At 33.6% G+C, this 19,118-nt stretch overlaps 1 protein-coding gene across 8 annotated transcripts in view; it reads right to left on the reverse strand.

The window, feature by feature from the left end:
- Positions 1-19,118, reverse strand: part of RBBP8 (RB binding protein 8, endonuclease) — a 91,590-nt gene that overhangs the window by 42,407 nt on the left and 30,065 nt on the right. For 6 of the 8 annotated variants that reach the window (XM_057699687.1, XM_057699688.1, XM_057699689.1 and 3 more), the window contains 3 exons: positions 18,642-18,684; positions 14,444-14,539; positions 2,779-2,891 (listed from right to left, as the gene is read on the reverse strand). In XM_057699687.1, the coding sequence (XP_057555670.1) occupies positions 2,779-2,891; positions 14,444-14,539; positions 18,642-18,684 (252 nt within the window). Of the gene's footprint in view, positions 1-2,778; positions 2,892-14,443; positions 14,540-16,390; positions 17,054-17,110; positions 17,156-18,641; positions 18,685-19,118 lie in introns of those variants that run through there. The other 2 variants (XM_057699693.1, XM_057699694.1) reach the window with 2 other exon arrangements.

The raw sequence follows: 19,118 nt of genomic DNA on the forward strand, positions 1-19,118 counted from the left end.
TCTATGTGATAGGTGTACGAGGGTCCTTTACTGCTCTCCTTACCTTTCTATATTAAAGAAAAAATTCATTACAAAAAAGACTAGGCAGATTTGAAAAAGAACCAAACAGAATTTATAAAAATGAAAAATTTGGTTACTGAAATAAAATAACTCAGTGTAACAGAACTGAAGTACTTGGTATAATAAACAAGAAAGCTGAAGAAATTACCCAGAATGCAGCAGCGAGAAACAATGGGATGAAAAATAGGAAAGAGATGTTAAGAGATCAAAGGATTGAACAACAAGGTCTCATCATAAGCCCCAAACAGGGAGAGTGGAGAATACACAATATTTGAAGAGCTGGTAGCCGACAGTTTTACAGATATGACAAAAGATGTGATTTGATAGATTTTGTACTATATCCTAAACAGATTTTTTTCTTAAAAACCTACTTGAAATTGTACTAAAACTACAGAATACCAAAAACTGAGGAAAAAATTTTATAGTAGCGAGAGAAAAATAACTGTTATCCTGTAAAATAGCCTTACAAAAATAAAGATAAAATAAAAACATTGAGGATAAAACTGAGAGTTTAGAACCCACAAATACCCTCTAAAGGAACTTTTAAAGAATTATCTCAGGACTTCCCTGGTGGTCCAGTGATTATGACTCAAAAAAAAAAAAAAAAAAAAAAAAAAAAAGAATGAATCTCAGATCAGAAAGGATAATAATACCAGCAGAAGAAAAGTGAGATGTAAAAAGCAATAAAAAGCAAAGAAACTGATACACATATAGGTAAGTCTTTTAAAAACTGTCTGAGTAAATTTTTTAAAAAGTTTCTAACTTGCAGGGCTTAAAAAAAATGAAATACAAGCCATAAACAGCATGTAAATAGAGAAGGAGATGATCAGAGTGAGTGTTTTAAAGTCCTTGTATTATTCAGAAGAGGGTAAGATACTATCTTCATATTTTAGGAAAGCATGGTAAAATTTCAAAGTTGATCAAAAAGAATAGAATAGTTAAAAAAAAGTAAAGGATAAAATAAAAATGAAATAAGAAGACAAATGGGAAAAGTAAAAACAAAAAAGAAGGCAGGACAGAGGTAAAAAAAGTAGCAACGATACAGAAACACCAAAAATTCATAAACATGAAGCCCTTAGTATTTTTATTCATAAAATAACTTTGTTTGGGATTTGACCTCAATGATTTTCCTGTTTCTAATTTTAATATAAAATTAGTTTCCCTGAACTTTTCAGTGATCACATTGGGGGTATTGTCTGTGGTATTATTCTAAGACTGTTGTGCTTTGAGATTAAAAAATGAGTAGTTAGGGGATATTTTAATTCTATCACCCCTGTGTCCTTGAGAACCACAATTCTCAGTGTGGAAGAAAGAGGATATATATGTTATTAAAAGAGGTTAGCAAAAGCTCTATTGTCTTGAATTTGAACTCATGAAGTATTTTATCTATCTGAAAACTAGACAAAGGATATTCGAACCATTTACCCAAGAAGAAATGCAAAACGAAGATCGTGTGAAAAGATACAGGACCTGAATAGTAATAAAGATAATGCTAATATTAAAAAGGTATCATTCTTTTCCCACTGAACTGGATATTGTTGATTACTTTTTTGCACAAAACTGAAGAGCATGTAGGGAAATGGAACTTCTCAAACACTGAAACCAAAAATTGACTTGTTCATCATTATGAGAATGGGTAAATAAATGACATCTACACAATACAGTCATGAAAAAGAATGCTGTCTTAATCCTTAACAGCTAGGTTTTTCGTTTGAGTTTTGGGCTATTTTTCAAACAGTTAAAGTTGCTAGAAATCTGACTATTAGATATGTAGACATTACTGCAGATTATTTTAAGTACTAATGGTAATATGACTGTGGATCTCAACTATGTCTATTGAAATGTAATAGTTTTCTACTCATTGATAATCTTATATTCCTAAATAAATGCGTGCATGCTCTCATTCATTCATACACACCACAGAATCTATGGGTCTAAATATATAAACATGTAAAGACTTATATAGTCTAAAATAAAATAACACATGTCAGAACAAGAAGTATGATATGATTCCATTAAAAATTTAAAAGAGAAGAGGGGGTAAGATGAGGGACAGAGACAAACAGAAAGATAGGTAAACCTGGACCTGTAAAGATATTACATTCTTAATAGTAGTTACCTCTGGGAGCAAAATAAAACTATGTTCTTTCTCTTTTTAAAATAATGAGTATATATTCATATATTCTTGCTTGAGTAACCAGAGGACAGCAATGTAAGTAATAGAAAAAAAAGGCAAAATACTGAATTAATTTGAAAAAGTAAATGTAAGAAAATCCTACATCAGATGGTAAGCAGGCTAAACTGAAAATGGTATACTTATAATAGTGTGTCCAAAAAACGTGAAAATCAAAAAAAGCATACACCTTTGTAGAACACTAAATTGTCTGCTTTGTGTTTAAATTTACTAGATATAAATCGTCAAAATTAACATGAAATAAAACCAAAGAAGCAAATATGGACATAAAGAAAATTTGCTTCTTGTCTTATAGCTGGTGAGACTTTAAGGCCAACATGCAGTGTCTGCACAACCTTTCTGTACCCCATTTCTCACGAAACTAAGCCTGAGATTAAATCTACAGAAAAGGAAAAAACAACATCTGAACTTTTGCCTAAATAAAGAAAAACATGTAAACATCTTATTGTAACCAATTTAATAACAAGTTTTAACAATAGCATACTACCCTTTAAATACTTAATAAATGAAGAAAGCTAACTCACTAAGCTCTGTGATAAGTTTAAGATTCTGCTGACGAATATTTTCAAACTCTTGCTGTTTCTTCCGCATATGTTCTTCAGTTACTGCACAGCGATCACATAATCCTGCTCGTAACCTATGAAACAAAAATGATATTTTCAGAGTAGAACTTAAATGTTCTCATCAAAAAATAAACAAAAAATATGTGAGGTGATGGATGTGTTAATTAACCAGACGGTGGGAATCCTTTTACAATACATACATTTATCAAATCACCATGATAAACACTTTAAAAAAATAATTTTATTTGTCAATTATACCTCAACAAAACAAATTAAATTTTTTTTCAATTACTAAAAGATATTCCTTCATATTTGAGTTTCAAGATTTTTATACTTTATGAAGAACAAAAGAACTGACTTGGAAAATACAGAGAAAATTAACTAGTTATTATGCCTTTAACATATTCCCAAATAGGCTGAAATCATGCTACATCATTTTCTACAGACTGCAATTCTGAAAAAAATCTGCCAATTTTAAACTCTATTCAAGGGAACTTATTTATTGAAGTTTGTTTTAATTTACTGGAGCTAAAATATGAACCCAGTCCAGTACCACTGGACAGAATTGTATCTTAAGCAATCTTTTTTAGTTGAATGAATACTAAAGGTCAAAGAATACAAAGTTTAAAAAAAAGTAATGCTCTTTCAGCCTTAAAAAAAACCACTCCAGTGTTAGAGGAAATTCACAATCTACTATTATGTAAAAAAAAAAAAAAAAAAAAAAAAGATTACAAAATAGCTTTTACTAATTATTTGTGAGTACTGAAGGGAAGAAGGAAATACATATATTACACAGGAGGGGTGGGTGATGGAGAGAAAGGTGTACTCCAAAATGTTAATAATAATTGTCTTGTAGGTACCAGTAATACAGATGACTTTCTTCTTAGTGTTTTGCTATATTTTTCAAAATCTCTAATTTCATTATTTATATAACTAGGAAAAAATGGTTAAAAAAATGACATATCCCACATTAGGAATTTAGAAAATATAAATTCTAAGATAATAATTTTAATTCAATAATCTAAGTCTATAAGATACTAAGTATGTAAGTGTCTATGGAAGTCACAGTACAGTAGAACATGCTATGAATTTTACAATAAGGAGATAAAACATGAAAACTATACAACTAAAACAAAAAGAACCTAGAGATTTTTATATAAAAGTAACAGTGTTGATATGGATGTAAGAAATAAAGATTAGAGATCATAGGTTGCATTAATAGGACTAAAAATTTCTAGAATGAAGGAATAAAGAACTGGGCATCATGGTATAATTGGAGTACATTCCAGAGACAGGAATTAGGCCAATCAAGATCTAAGTAAAGATGAACATCTGCATCTATTGTTGCTTCCTCCCAAAATCCTACAAAACTACAGTAAAGATCTATGTATATAATTTTTTAAATAAATAAATAAATTTATTTATTTATTTATATTGGCTGCAATGGATCTTCATTGCTGCGCATGGGCTTTCTCTAGTTGCGGCGAGTGGGGGCTATTCTTCGTTGTGGTACGCAGACTTCTCACTGTGGTGGCTTTTCTTGCTGCGGACCATGGACTCCATGCATGTAGGCTTCAGTAGCTGCAGCACATGGACTCAACAGTTGTGGCTCATGGGCCCTAGAGCACAGGCTCAGTAGTTGTGGCATACAGGCTTAGCTGCTCCATGGTATGTGGGATCTTCCCAGACCAGGGATCAACCCCGTGTCTCCTGCATTGGCAGGTGGACTTTTAACCACTGCACCACCAGAAAGTCCTCTATGTATATTTTTAAAGACACATGACTATGAGAACAGGGAGAATGGGAGAGAAAACAAACAAACAAATGAATTAAAAGCAAGGAGCTGGTGGACAAACAGAAACTGACCTGAGAATGCTAAGTCATAAGCCAATGGTGGGAAAAGTCTAGAACTCTTTCCAAAATGGTAGCCACAAGCCACAAGTGGCTATTTCAATTTAAATAAATTAAATTAAGAGAGAAGATAAAAAACTAGAGGATTATCCTAGATGGTCCATCACACCAATAATATGAGTTTCAGAAAGAGCAAGGTGGGGGCAGGTACAGAAAAAGAGCACAGAGGAACAAAAAAGACATGGGACATATAGAAAGCCAAATGACTGGCATAAATCCAACCATATCAATAACATTAATCATGGATTGATTAAACACTCCAATCAAAAGGCAGAAACTGTCAGATAGGACAAAAAAATCAGATCTCACTACGTGCTGTCTACAATAGACACACTTTAGATCTGAACATACAAATAGGCTGAAAGCAAAAGGATGGAAAAAGAAATACCACGCAAACAAAAACCAAAAGAGAGCTAGTTATTAATTACTTAGTATCAGACAAAAGAGATTTTAAGATAAAAGTGTTACTAGAGACAGTGAATTCTATAAAAAAAAGGGTCAATTCATTAGAGATATGACAATTAACATTTAACACTAAAGCCTCCAAATTTGCAGAGCAAAAACTGACAGAAATGCAGAAAGAAACAGAAATTCAACAATAACAGTTATAGACTTCCACTCTCAATACTGGAAAGAATGAGACAGAAAATCAGCATGGATAGAGCAGACTTGAATACATTAGCACCTAAACCTAACTGACATCTACAGAACACTCCAGCCAACAACTGCAAGATGCACATTCCTCTCAAGAACACTTGGAACATTCTCCAGGATAGACCATTTTCTAGGTCACAGGTCTCAATAACTTGAGAAGCATTGAAACTGGACAAAGTATGTTCTTCCACCACAATGGAATTAAATTAGAAATTGAAAAAGAAGGAAAATCTGGAAATTCCACAAATGTGAATCTTAAACAACACATTCCCAAATAAACAATGAGTTAAAGAAGAAATCACAAGGGAAATGATAATAATAGGGCTGCAGCTGAGTGTCAGTGCCCCAGTCTAAAATCCTACCCAGGTCAAAAGCTCCTCGTTTTCTTACTGAAAAGTAAAGCTCCCATAACATATAGAGAGCCTTCAGTTGACTTATTCATAGGAAAACTTCTGGGCAAGAGAGAATTGGGAAGGGCCGGGGACAAAACAGATAGATAATTAAAAGCAGAGTACATCATACTGACTGATGCAGAAAATTCAACACAGTAGTTCATTATTAAATACAGACAACCAAAAATCAATACTTGTATGAAGCAAATCAGTAACATAAAAGAGCTAGTATCCCTCAAAAAATGAGAAGTGATGTTGATGTAAAACAAGAAAAGGGTATACACACACACACACATATATATAAAGCAATTATCAACAAACAATAAAAAGTTCTTGAATATCAAACATGTGATTACCAAAACAGCTTCAATAGTAGGGTCGAAGAATAAAATAGAAGAAATCTCCCAGAACATGGAAGAAAAAGCAAGTAATAAAAACAAAAGATTATAAAGAATCAGTTTATGACCTAGAATTGCTCCAGAAAGAGAGAACCTACAAAAAACGGAGAGCGGAAATAACAGACAAAAATAGTATCTTAAGACATACTAGTCTTCAAGTTAACAGGCTGGCTGGACAGCACAATGAAGGAAACATATGCGAGCATGTGTGCGCGCACACACACACACACCATTATGAAATTCAGGATAAGGTTTAAAAGATCTTACGTTCTAGAAAGGGAAAAAAAATCTATTACCTATAAAGGAATGAGCACTAGAATGCTAGCTTTGGATGCTCACAGACAATGAGAAAATGTCTTCAAAATTTTGAGGGAAAACTATTTTCAACTTAGAATTTTATATCCAGTCAAAATATCATCTAAATGCAACAGTAAAATAAAAACATTTTTTCAGATATGCAAGACCCTTTGAAAATTTATTTCCTATGCATTGTTAAGCAGTTACTTGGGAGTGAACTATAAGGAAAAAAAAACAAGAAAAACAGGCCCACAGTTTTCCAACCATGTATACTAGTATATCTTTAAGGTCTAAAATAGTGCCTGGCACAAGACAAGAGCTCCATAAATATTTGTTGACTAACATGAGTTGAAGGAAATGACGGAATTAATGTAGGGATCCAGTGAGACAAATTCCAGAATTGCTGTTGTAAAATAGCCTAGAAAGTAAATGGTCCAAATTAGTACATGAAGTTTTTTAGCCTTCAAGAAAAAGAACAACAAAAAAGATTATAAATCAAATAGAATAACAGGCATTAAATAATACTAATGACATGAGGAAAACACGTTTCTAATCTCAATAAGAAAAAAGGTAGTTAGAAATTCTAAAAAAAACCAAAGCAAACTTATACAAATATTTATATTTATTATAATACAATTTGTTATAATACAATTATATGGTGATTTGAGCAACTGATTTGGGACAGAGTAGAAAAAAATGTATTTGACCTAGACATTAGAAATATTCTCCTTGAGTGGCACAGATATCATGACAATGGATCCATAGAGAAAAAAATGAATCCTGGCTCAGCAGTGAAAAGTCAATAAATAAACACTTCACTATTTTCTAACTTCTACAATCAACTTATAAACAAAATACAAGAGATTGATATCTGGTAACAGAAATATCAACTTTGACAATATTTATATGTAAAGGTTCAGCTGACACAAGAGCAGAAAGTAGAAAGAGAGGAAGAGTGATGCAGGTAAGGATGAAAGCATCAACATTCTCCTGTAACACAGAGGTGAGTTCAGGGAGACTGTTCAGACATCTCTCTCTGAAATATCTTTATGTAAATATGTATATCTGCATAAATACACGTATTAAGGTCCAAAAGTAAGATAGAACTAAAACAATTTCAAAAATAGGTGAGGGAGGGAAAAATTACTCCTCTTCATAGCAAGAAGTAAACAGATATTGTCTCAAATTGATAAATCAAGTGTTAAAGCGAAAATACATCATTTAGAACTTTGGAGAACTAAAAACTGGGACAGGCAGAGGCGGGAAAGAGTGGAACAGGAAACTATCAGTTGATGATAACTATACGACTTTATAATGTACATGTATTACTTGAATAAAAATTATAAAAAGAAAAATAAAATAAGCTAAACAGTACATTATATTTCTTTTCATCACAGCATTTTAATTTAATAGAAACATATTCTAGTAAATTTTATTAAAATCTTTTTGAGGATTAAGGTACAAAGGACACATACCTTCTTATCTTTTTGCTATAACAATGTTTTCAGACTTTCAAGCATTTCTAAAGCTAATAGTGAAGTCTACTTATGCCTTTAAAATTTCAAAGGAAATAAGAATAAAGTTCTCTCTAAACTATTTCAAAACCAAGACACTGTTAAACTGTTATAAAAAGAAACTCAATTTTAACTATCTGTTTAAAATACTTCACATTTCACATTTATATTTCTCTTTTAAGATCTATTCAAATTAACAGCTTGGGGTTTGTGCAATAAATATTCAAATAGTTGACCTGGTTGTGGTAAACAATTTATACACAGAACTATTAAGCTAGAGAGGCCAAAAAGAGCACTGACATTGAAAGGTCACTGAAAAACACTGAAGGAGTTAAATGGCATTAATCAATTCTAATGAAGTATTCAAATGTCACCCAACCAGTTTGTCATTAAAAACTGAACACCTTATTGTTTCCAAGAAATCAACTCTAATATAAGAAACCCTTAGTTTCCTAGTTTAAAAATGCCACTGGTATAGATGGTTATAAAATCAAACAATATTCCCTAGCTTGTTTATTACATCTAGTTTTCTCCAGTTAACTGCCACTCTTGATAATACCTGTGAGAAAGAGTCAACTCTTGATTGTTCACTGATTCTAGCTTAAATTTAAATGAATGAGAAAACAGGCTAGCTTCTATTTCCATCAGCAGGATTCCACTGCTTTACTCTTGCCTATCTTCAACTGCTGCTGTCAGAGAAAGAAAAAACAGCCTCAATTTCATAGGAGAATGCAATTTTAACAGCTATAAGTAAGTAAAAGGGAAAGGAGAGTAATTCTACTTGTAAGGGCTTGAAAGTATCATTCATTGAGTTATATTCCAGCTTGTTCATAGAGATGAAGAAATAAAAGCTTTCACTTTGCAATTAAAACTTACCAGATAAACAAGTATGCTCAATTGTTTGCTATCCCATAAAAAGATTCCCTCAAATTTATTCATTTTCATTCAAAAGGATTTCACTAAACACCTACAATGAGTACCATAGGTGCTAAAATACAACAGTGGCCAAGATAATGTCACTTATTTTAAAGAGTTCACAGTGTACTAGAAAAAGACAGACAATAAAAAGTAATTACAATAAAGTCTGATTCACAACATGAAAGTGGAAATACAGGCACACAGCAGAACTAAATCGAGTCTAGGAAGTCAGGGACGGTCTCTTGAAGAATACATTTCAATTCAACTCCATGAGTAAGAAGAGTTAGCAAGACAAAAGAAGACATTTGGTCAGTATTTGAAAAAGAGAGAACCATAAATCCTCTGATTGTGAGTACCATTTTTCCCTTTTAACAACAGTTGAAATATGATTTTCCTATGATTGCCAAAAATGCTTTCAAAAATATTAAAATCGGACTTCCTAGGTGGCGCAGTGGTAAAGAATCTGCCTGCCAGTGCAGGGGACACGGGTTCGAGCCCTGCCCTGGGAAGATTCCACATGCCACGGAGCAACTAAGCCCGTGCGCCACAACTATTGAGCCTGTGCTCTAGAGCCCGTGAGCCACAACTACTGAGCCCATGTGCTGCAACTATTGAAGCCCACACGCCTAGGGCCTGTGCTCCACAACAAGAGAAGCCACTACAATGAGGAGCCTGCGCACCACAATGAAGAGTAGCCCCCGCTCTCAGCAACTGGAGAAAGCCTGTGTGCAGAAATGAAGACCCAGCACAGCCAATAAATAAATAAAATAAATAAATTAATTAAAAAAAATTAAAATCTATCAGACAACTATGGTTTAACTGCTTTGTTCAGGTTTTTTTTTTTTTTGCCTTCTATCTACTTCTTCAGCACAGTGACTGTTCCTTAGAGTAAGTGAAATACTTTGGTTCCTTGAAGGAACATCTAAATGGTTCCTGTAAATGTAATGTAATAACAGTAGCAGTAAAACACAAACGAGCCACATTAAATGAGAACTTTTTATTATCTAAATTATCTGTACTGAATAATTCCTTTCATCTAAACATCTCCTGATATTTTCATAATATTAGCACAAGAAATAAGAATCGCTTCATGTTATGAAGAGTAAACAGCAGGTTGCAGAATTACCATTTAGAAATTTTAATGAAATAAATGTTGCTTTTAAAAGGTCTCAGCAAAACATTAATTTTTTTAGATATTTAAAGCCTGCTCTAGATGATCATTCTTACATATGACATAAAATTAAAGCAGAGCTTTAAGTAAAGGCAGAACTTACTACATGTTACCTACTTTGACATATGAAGGTAGTATTTAGTTAGCAGCAATTTAAAAGAAAAATAACCAAAAACAAACAAACAAACAAAACCTTCCAAGAAAACAAGAAAAGATAATAGGCAATGTTGAAGACTTAATATTTCAGAGTACTTGCTTTGGTAACTTTAGATCAAGGATAAATACTTTGAGATAATCAGTTAAGTTGTAATTCATTTATACAATATTAATAAAATTAAGACAACACACAGACAAGGCATCATCAAACAGTAGAAACTGGGAAGTTTGAGGGTCAAATTTAACCTAATTATCCATTAACTATGTGATTCTGGGAAAGTTTCTTAACTCTTTGTCAACATAGTTTCCTCATTTGTAACATCCATTTATCAGCTACCTCACAGTGTTAAGGTAAGTGCAGGATGCCTGGACATAAAGTGAGCCCTCAAACCTATCAGATCCTACATTAAAAAAATAATGGTCAGATCTAGATCATTCTTGGTTTCATTAAATGAAGCTTCATAAAATAAGGAACAAATCTCAAAGTAATCCCAGAAGGAAATTTCAGATTTGAAGGAGAGAAAAAGCATGTTAATAAAGAAATGAGCTACACTCCTTGTCCCACCCCCAAATTAATACCATGTAATGAATTATAGGCCCAACTACCTAAAAATGTAAAGGTGAACAGAATGAAAGGCAAGAGAACAGTTAGGATAAGAAACACCAGAGAAACACATCCACATGAAATTAGTGACCACAGATGATAAACAGAAAAGAATCTAGTTTTTACAAACTGCAGAATAAAAAAAGGTAATTTTAACAATTAAATATATTAACCAAATAAAGGACAATAATTTAGAAAATACTTCAGTGGGAAGGGTAGGGGCACTCATCCACTGACATTTCTCAGAATGAGCTTAGAGAAGAAAAACTCACTTAAGCACAAGATGCAAAGAATAACAGAACAGCCAAAACTTTAAATCATGAAGTGAAGAAATTTTCTGAAGATATTACAAAGGAGTGTCTTCAAGAGCTAAGATGAAGAACATTATGTCTTGGGGATGAAATGGAGAGCCAGCTGCATGAAGCCAATTCATGCAAAACATAATGAAAACTTTATCTTGTGATTTTTTTTTCAGTGTATTAACTTTGAGTCTTAAACAACTTGCTAATGATCAACCAAACAGAAAGAATGCTGGAAATAAACACAATCAATCTTTGAGTGTGGCAACCATGAAAATGTATTTGTTACTGTGGGAACTAAAAATCACTGGCTCCAGCTGTTGTGCTCTGAAATCCTTCACCTGTTCAGACAGGTGAACACACCAGGCATCCCAGAGTCAGAAGCCAGCCAATGAATGAGTAGAGCAGGGATATTATGGCTCCAGAACTCCCCACTGGCCTTGCCAAAGCTTTCTTAAAACTGCAATGAGACCTTCCTTTTTACCTCTCTTTTTCAAAAGAGTTAGATGCAAGGACATGTGACAGCTCTCCCAGTCTCCTCCAGCTTCTTCTTCATTTACCTTACAGGTGTTTCCTGCCCCCGCCCAAATCTCTTGAATATCTAATGTCATCTTTTTTTTTTTAATAACAGTTTTTTTAAAATTAATTTATTTTATTGGCTGTGTTGGGTCTTTTTTGCTGTGCGTGGGCTTTCTTTTTAGTTGCAGTGAGTGGGGGCTACTCTTTGTTGTGGTGTGTGGGCTCCTCATTGCCGTGGCTTCTCTTGTTGTGGAGCATGGGCTTTAGGTGCGTGGGCTTCAGTAGTTGCAGCAAATAGGCTCAATAGTTGTGGCTCACAGGCTCTAAAGTGCAGGCTCAATAGTTGTGGCACACGGGGTTAGTTGCTCCACAGCATGTGGGATCTTCCTGGAGCAGGGATCGAACCCGTGTTCCCTGCATTGGCAGGCGGATTCTCAACCACTGAGCCACCTAGGAAGCCCTCTAATGTCATCTTGATGTTTGCTTTCTTAGAGAACTCAGACTAACATATTTAGTTACTAATGCCAACTTTAAAATTTTCTACACTTGGAAATCACTGAACAGAAAGAAAGTTCCTAATCTCTTGCCATTACTACATTATTATATGGAAGGAAGACCCTCATTGCTTGTAGAAAGTGGTGGAGCAGTAGAGATGAGAGAAAAAAAAAATATGGTGAAGTAAGAGAAGGAAGTGTTTCAATCGCTGTAGAGTTAAAGGCTGAGAAAGAAACGCCCTCCACCCTTCCTCCCCAATTCTCTACTACACATCCAGAGAAAACAGAAGGCAATGCCTCACCACGCTGAAGAAGAGTAACTGATGATTTCCTCTTGGAACCTGGACTAAGGAAGAGTGAGAGGGACAGATGGCTTTCTAGCTTCCAGATATCTCAGCTAGAGAGAGATCAGTCTGGGTGTGTACTAAGTACAGACTGGAGTGCTAAAGGTTGGAATCATATTTGCCAAATAGGAGGGATATTGTAAGTCTTTATAAACTTCCATTATGTACTTTTACTTGCATTATCTCATTTAATCTTCAAAATAGCCCTTTGAAGAAGGTATTGTTAGTGTCATGCCAAATGTTCTTGGCTTTTCTCCTACTCGGACAATTTTTCTCAATCTTTCTTGCTTGCTGGGTTCTTATTCTTCATTAAACCTTAATTAGTATGCACATGGATTCAGCCCTGAGCCCTATTCTATCCTTTTCCTATATTTTTAAAGATGTCCTCAGGAGATCTTATCCAGCCCCAAGATTTTAAATGCCATTTATATGCAGTTGATGATTTTCAAATATGTTTCTTTAGCTCTAACTTCTCCAGTTAGTTCCAGACTCACATATGCAACTACCTACTCGACATCTCCACTTGGATATAACAGATGCTATCAGTACCTGCTTATATCCTTTGGCATTCCCCTGATTAAACCCTCCAATGGTTTCCCACTGCAATTAAAATCCACTTCTTTCTGATGTCCCTACAGAATCCAGTTACTTCCCACCTTTCCAATATTATCTATCATTCTTCCTCTTTCTCAGTAAGTGGATGTCCTACTCCTCAGATATTTTAAAATTTATTTCCACCTCAGGCTTTTGCATCTGTCCTCTTCTTACCTTCAATTCAAGTGACTGGCTCTTTTTTGTATCATTCAGGTCTCAGTTCGAATGGCATCTCCTCAGAAAGGTCATCCCTGACACAAATCAGTAGCCCTTCATTTCCCAATGCTCTTAGTCACTCAATTACATCATTCAATTTTACTTCTTTTTTTAGCACCTGTAATCTGAAATCATCTTATTTGTAGGCCCACTCCCAATCTTTGGAAAATTAAATATCGGCGCATGGCATACTAGAAACAGTATCATTCCCAGCCCCTAGAGCAACTCCTGGAACATGGTAAGGGCACAACTATTTGTTGAATTTAATTAAGGAGATAGTGTGAAGTTGGAATTCAAATATATCTATGTCCAAAGCATATGGAGCTTTATTCCACAACAGGTTGCTTATTCCAGTAAATGTGCATCCACAGAGACAGTAGTCATGGAAGAAAAAGAGTACTCAACTTCAGTCTGCATGCATGCAGGATATTAGATTATTATACCACTAAAGGCACAGTGGCAAATTCAAAGCACCAGCCTTGCTGTAACATATATAAAAATGATAATACAGGAAAAATATTAACTATAAAGACAGAAAGCAAGAAACATTGTTTGCTATACGTATTTCAAGGTCCTAAATAGCACTTACAGTTCAGACAAGGGAAAACAGCAAAATCTGAAAGCTTCTTCTAATGTAGAGTGTTAAATCACATGGAAGTGGGAAAGAAAAAAGTCTGCACGTGGAGGTGAAGTAATAGGCATTATCTTGGGAATACTCAGTAAAAAGAATCCCTAGAAGGCCTGAAAGTAGAAAAATATGCAAGGAAGAAAACAGTACGGCAGGAGTAAAAAAAGAAGACAGGAACAGAATTGTGAAGTAGTTTCCACCTATGTAGAAGTAAAAATGTAATTAAAGCAGCAAATGTATTAGAACATTGCTACTCTTGAGCTTGTCCTACATAAAACACCAGATAAAGAAACATCATTTAAAGGGTAAATTGATGTGATTGCTGTAATTAATGAAAAAAAACAAATCTGTTTAAGAGTATATCCTTAATTTCATAAAGTATTTATCCAAAGTTGACATAAAGTTGGAAAAAAGATCACTTTAAGTCTCAGAACTGATTACAAATGAAAACTAATGTATATTCTCTATTAAGAGAGAAATCACCTCTTACTCAAGAAGACCCAAGAACCAGACTCACCGATCTTCTAAAACTTTAATGGTTTCATGAAGGACTTTCTGTTGCTCTCTCAGCTGTTGATTTTTGGTGAAGAATTCTTCTAGTCTTTGTGCATCTCTAAAAATAAAAAAAAAGTCATAATTTTTTTTAGGGAAAAATACTCAAACAAGACTATTCTGTCATTAAGAATTCCAAAGCACAATCTTACCACTTACATATTATGTATTTGTTGTAACAAAAGAAACAACTTAAAAGGTGAGGTTTGAATATCCTGTTAATCAGAGTTCACATTATACTAGAATTTGCTCTGCAGTATTTTTGTTCTATAGAGGTATCTTCCTAAGCACCAGATATTCATTATACAATGCTGGAACACAGATGAAGGAGGGAATTCTGATGCCACCATTGACTCAACATTGTCAAAATTGTTATTAAAATATACACTTACTGTTTTTTTATTATTTTATCTACATTTGTTAATGTAAATTACAGGTAACTCTACTCATATCATTTCTATTCCAATTATGAGGGATTTATACTTTCTATTTTACTAATTTTTGTGTTGCTTAAACTTTTACCTGGTAGTATTTTTAAGCCAGGGCTTATTGTGAAGTAGAAGTATACGAACTCTATATCCTGATGCTTAGGTTTGAATCTCAGCTATCATGTACCAGCTGCGTGACCTGGTGCAAGTAACCTAAACTCTCTGTGCCTTTTATTTGCAAGGACTAAGTACTAACGAATATACAGCATGCAGAACAGTGCTAGCACAGAATAAGTTCTATTTAAGTATTTACCATTTTGATTTTAGTCAGGAAAAAACAGACATCTAAAATTTTCTTCCAGTAAACTACTTGGTTACTTTCCGAGGTGGTGCCATATTTTACCCCTCCATCATTATATTTCAAAAAATCACATATATAAAGTATGCATATATTTTAATTCTATGAAAACCCATTAGAAATTGAATTGGGATTGTCTGTGTGACTTGGAAACTGAAAATACAGGATAATACCATGGTTCAAACATCTTCCCCCACCTCTCTCAAGGGTCTAAAATATCAAATCAAATAAAGGTGACAAACCAGTCAGCCACAAAAGGGAGCTGTCCAAATGATCATGTCAAAATGGCTAAAATGTAGAATGAAATATCACTGGCAAGAGAACAGATAAGCAAAACAACTAAGTCAAAATGTCAGATGCCAGTATGTGGGTACTTCTTAAATACTGACTGAATATTTGATATTGAATGAAAAGCCAACACATCTAAGAGTGGCCTCGTATATATACATGAAATTTTGGAAGTAACAGACAGCTGAAGCTAACAATAAGAAAATTTTTTCTAATACTTCTAGAAAATATATTTAATTCAGAAGCAACACTAGGTTTTCACTGATCCTATTTTGGGAGTATTCAACACAAATTCAACATTCAATGTTTCTACATGTATAATTTTGTAAATGAATTTGTATTAAAGGATCATTAGTCATGTGCAGAGACAACTATCATCAAAATACAGGTCTGAAGCAATGAAGTGATAGACAAATATAGTATAGTTACTGATTTCTTTTCTAATTGCTTCTTCCAGGTGGGAATCCCTAGGACTGAGATGTCTTACAAATAAAGCTATTCTAACAATATGGAGACCAGACATCCTGTTATTGCTGCACCCTGCCTATCGTAAAATATACTTAGGAAGGGGGGTTACGGTAATACAGGCAAATCCAAGTTCCTGGTCCCACAATGCAGTGATCTATCCTTCTAAAAATAAGGCATCCCTTTAATTCTCTGATTACTCAGGGGATTTAGTTACTTTCCCGTGCTTCCAAAATATGTAACCCCAAGCTACCTAAGTTAGGCAGGTACAGAGTAATATTTAATATTTAATATACAATATATATTAAAAGGTTGCTAAGAGGATCAAATGACTGAGAACTATACAGTGAAGTAAAGCATTATTATCACCTACTGAATAACCAACCAGCTGTGTTTCCATTCTTTAAGATTCAGAAATGCTATAGGTGATTTTTGAGAAAGTAATATTCAACAGTCATTTACGAATTTAAGAAGGTTTTTCCTGTGGCTGCTTGGTTAGGGGTATGGAGAAATACATTCTGTATAAAAAGTACATTTGTTATAAGCAAATCTAGATCATTTCTAAGCATGTCTAATCATTCAATCTGCAGGGAAATGATTCTGATTCTAGCTAAAAGGAAATACTATTTTATAGCTATAAAATCCATCATTTAAAATAGTTAACATTTTAAAAAGAAAATTACTAGGTCTACAAGAAAGATCCATTTTTCCTAAAACTAAATTCCTAGAAAAACAATTAGTGAATGTAGTTTAAAATGTAAAATCAAATAGCAAACACAATGTTTCTAAAAAGTGACCAACATTTTGATTTTAAAGAATGTCATTCTAATCAATGATTGTTAATCTAGCATTTACAAGGTCATTGACTTCCAACACTGAACCAAGGTATAATATAAACACCTCACTGTCAAATTACTGATCAACTCCAAAATATTATACTTTTCGTATTATAAAGGTCAGCAGGAACAAGAATTTCTATAAGGTATTGTTATATATAAAAGAGGAGACTTGTAGAATAACTCCAACAAACAGTAATTAGCTATTTAGTGCTACATGTGTTAAATCAGCATACCAAGTCACTGATAGTACATACTCATTTTCTGATTAACAAGGCTCGCAGCAACCACCGCTAGCTGGGCTATAAACACAGATGAAGATGAAAACAATAGAATAACTGTATTTCATAATTTTTAATCTCAAAACACTCAAAAAAAATTTCACCACTGAGGAAAAGCCTACTTATCAACAATATATTTATTCGCTTAATCCTAGGATACATATAAAGTAGTGTCAGAATCTTTATTAGTCTAAGCCAATCAAGTTAATTCAATTTCCTTTGCCAGTTATTGTTGAGGAATGAGCACTGTCAGTGAGTTAGAGGAAGCTACTGGGGGCTGCTTCTGGCAAACTTTCATAACTAGTTTAAAAAAAGGACACAAAGATGTTCTGCAAGTGATAACTAGAATGATGACAGCCCCTTGCCACACTGCAGTGAGTCAAGACTGATAGGACAAGCCAGAACACTAAAGATGGCAGAGAAGAAAGACAGAAATAAGTGGTCGTCAGTCCTAGAATCTCCCTTTTGGGCCTTCTATGTGAAAGGATACATTTTCCTTACTGTAAAAGTCACTTCTGGTAGTCTCACAATAAGAAAATATCCTAATTAATAAAATACACATCCTAAATTTAAACGTTTAAAATGACATCTTTAAGGTGGGAACATGTATACTTTCAACAATAAATGCAAAGCATTTAAAGGTGTCACTAATTAAGAAGAATCATAAAATTATTCTTCAAAAAAACTGTTTTAAAAATTTATGATTTCTGTATCTAAGTCATCTTCCAAACATGACTTTCTAGGTGTAATGGAAAGTTTCACAATTTCCGTTTTCAGATTATAAAGTGTGTTTTGATGAGTGGCTGGTAACTCCAGGTTCTGCTAACAGCCTTGGTAGCTATAGGAATATGAAGGAACTGAGACCTATTGGTATATACCATAAAGCAAATGCAATATTATTAGTCACAATGATATTGATTTTTGTTATGAGTAATAATATTCTACTATGCCATCTGTTTCAGATTCTTGAATGCAGAAGCTCTAAAGAACCATGAATAAAATCTGCTCCTGACTTAGAAAATGAGACCTGATTCTAGTAACCAAAACGATTCAGGAGAACTGCTGATAATTTCAAACTAGTTAAAAGGGGTCTCAGAATATCCATTTAGTTCCCATTTATTATATAAGTTAGAAATCCCAAATTATTCTGCTCCCTATCTTCTAGCATCTTAAATTCCAGGTGTTAATCATAGCTGAGAAAAAATGCTGTTAACAGATCAAAATGAGTTTATAGATCAGTTCCTGTCTTTATAAACTATTTCATGGAAAAAGGTTATACATATATTAAAGTTATATTAAAATATAAATATGTGCAAATATTAACTAAGGCTATATTCAAAATTATTATTCTTTTTCCTTTAGAATTTTGAATAACTCGCTATCAATTACACAAGGTCCACACTAAGTAAATCTAACTTCTTTATAAATAAAACATTGAGGTCAAATAGGATATCAATATTAGTTACTTTATAAATAAGACATCAGTGTTATATATACTGATACTTACAAAATTCGTTCCTTTTTCAGTTTGGTTACTTTTACTCGTAAACCTGAAAAAGAAAAAAATCCTCAGTATTTTATTTACACATTTTATCATTTCTAAAGCAGTTAATCCAAGTTTCTTTATGAATCTAATGCTACACTATTAAGTCACTTGAGTCTGGCCTCTGAACAATGAGCCAGGTCCCATTAGTTTGAAGAGAGTGTATTTCCCTCACTTGCACCCTTAGGTCACAAAAGAATAACTGCAACATTACTGCTCTTAGTCTACTGTATGACAGCCAAATAGAATGAAATCTTCTCCACCTAAAGTGAGTTACTTCTTAATTGCATGGGCAAGCATATAATTAGAAGTTCACTATAAATGAAGGTTTATGTTCTGACATACCCTAAGTATTTTGCTAACAGCAACAGTGCTTATGTAGGCTTAAATCTTCTGGGATTAAAATAGATTGTGTCAGGAAGTTCTGGACTAGGAACACAA

The sequence above is a fragment of the Hippopotamus amphibius genome, chromosome 11 (genome assembly GCF_030028045.1).
Source record: "Hippopotamus amphibius kiboko isolate mHipAmp2 chromosome 11, mHipAmp2.hap2, whole genome shotgun sequence".
NCBI lineage: Eukaryota > Metazoa > Chordata > Mammalia > Artiodactyla > Hippopotamidae > Hippopotamus > Hippopotamus amphibius.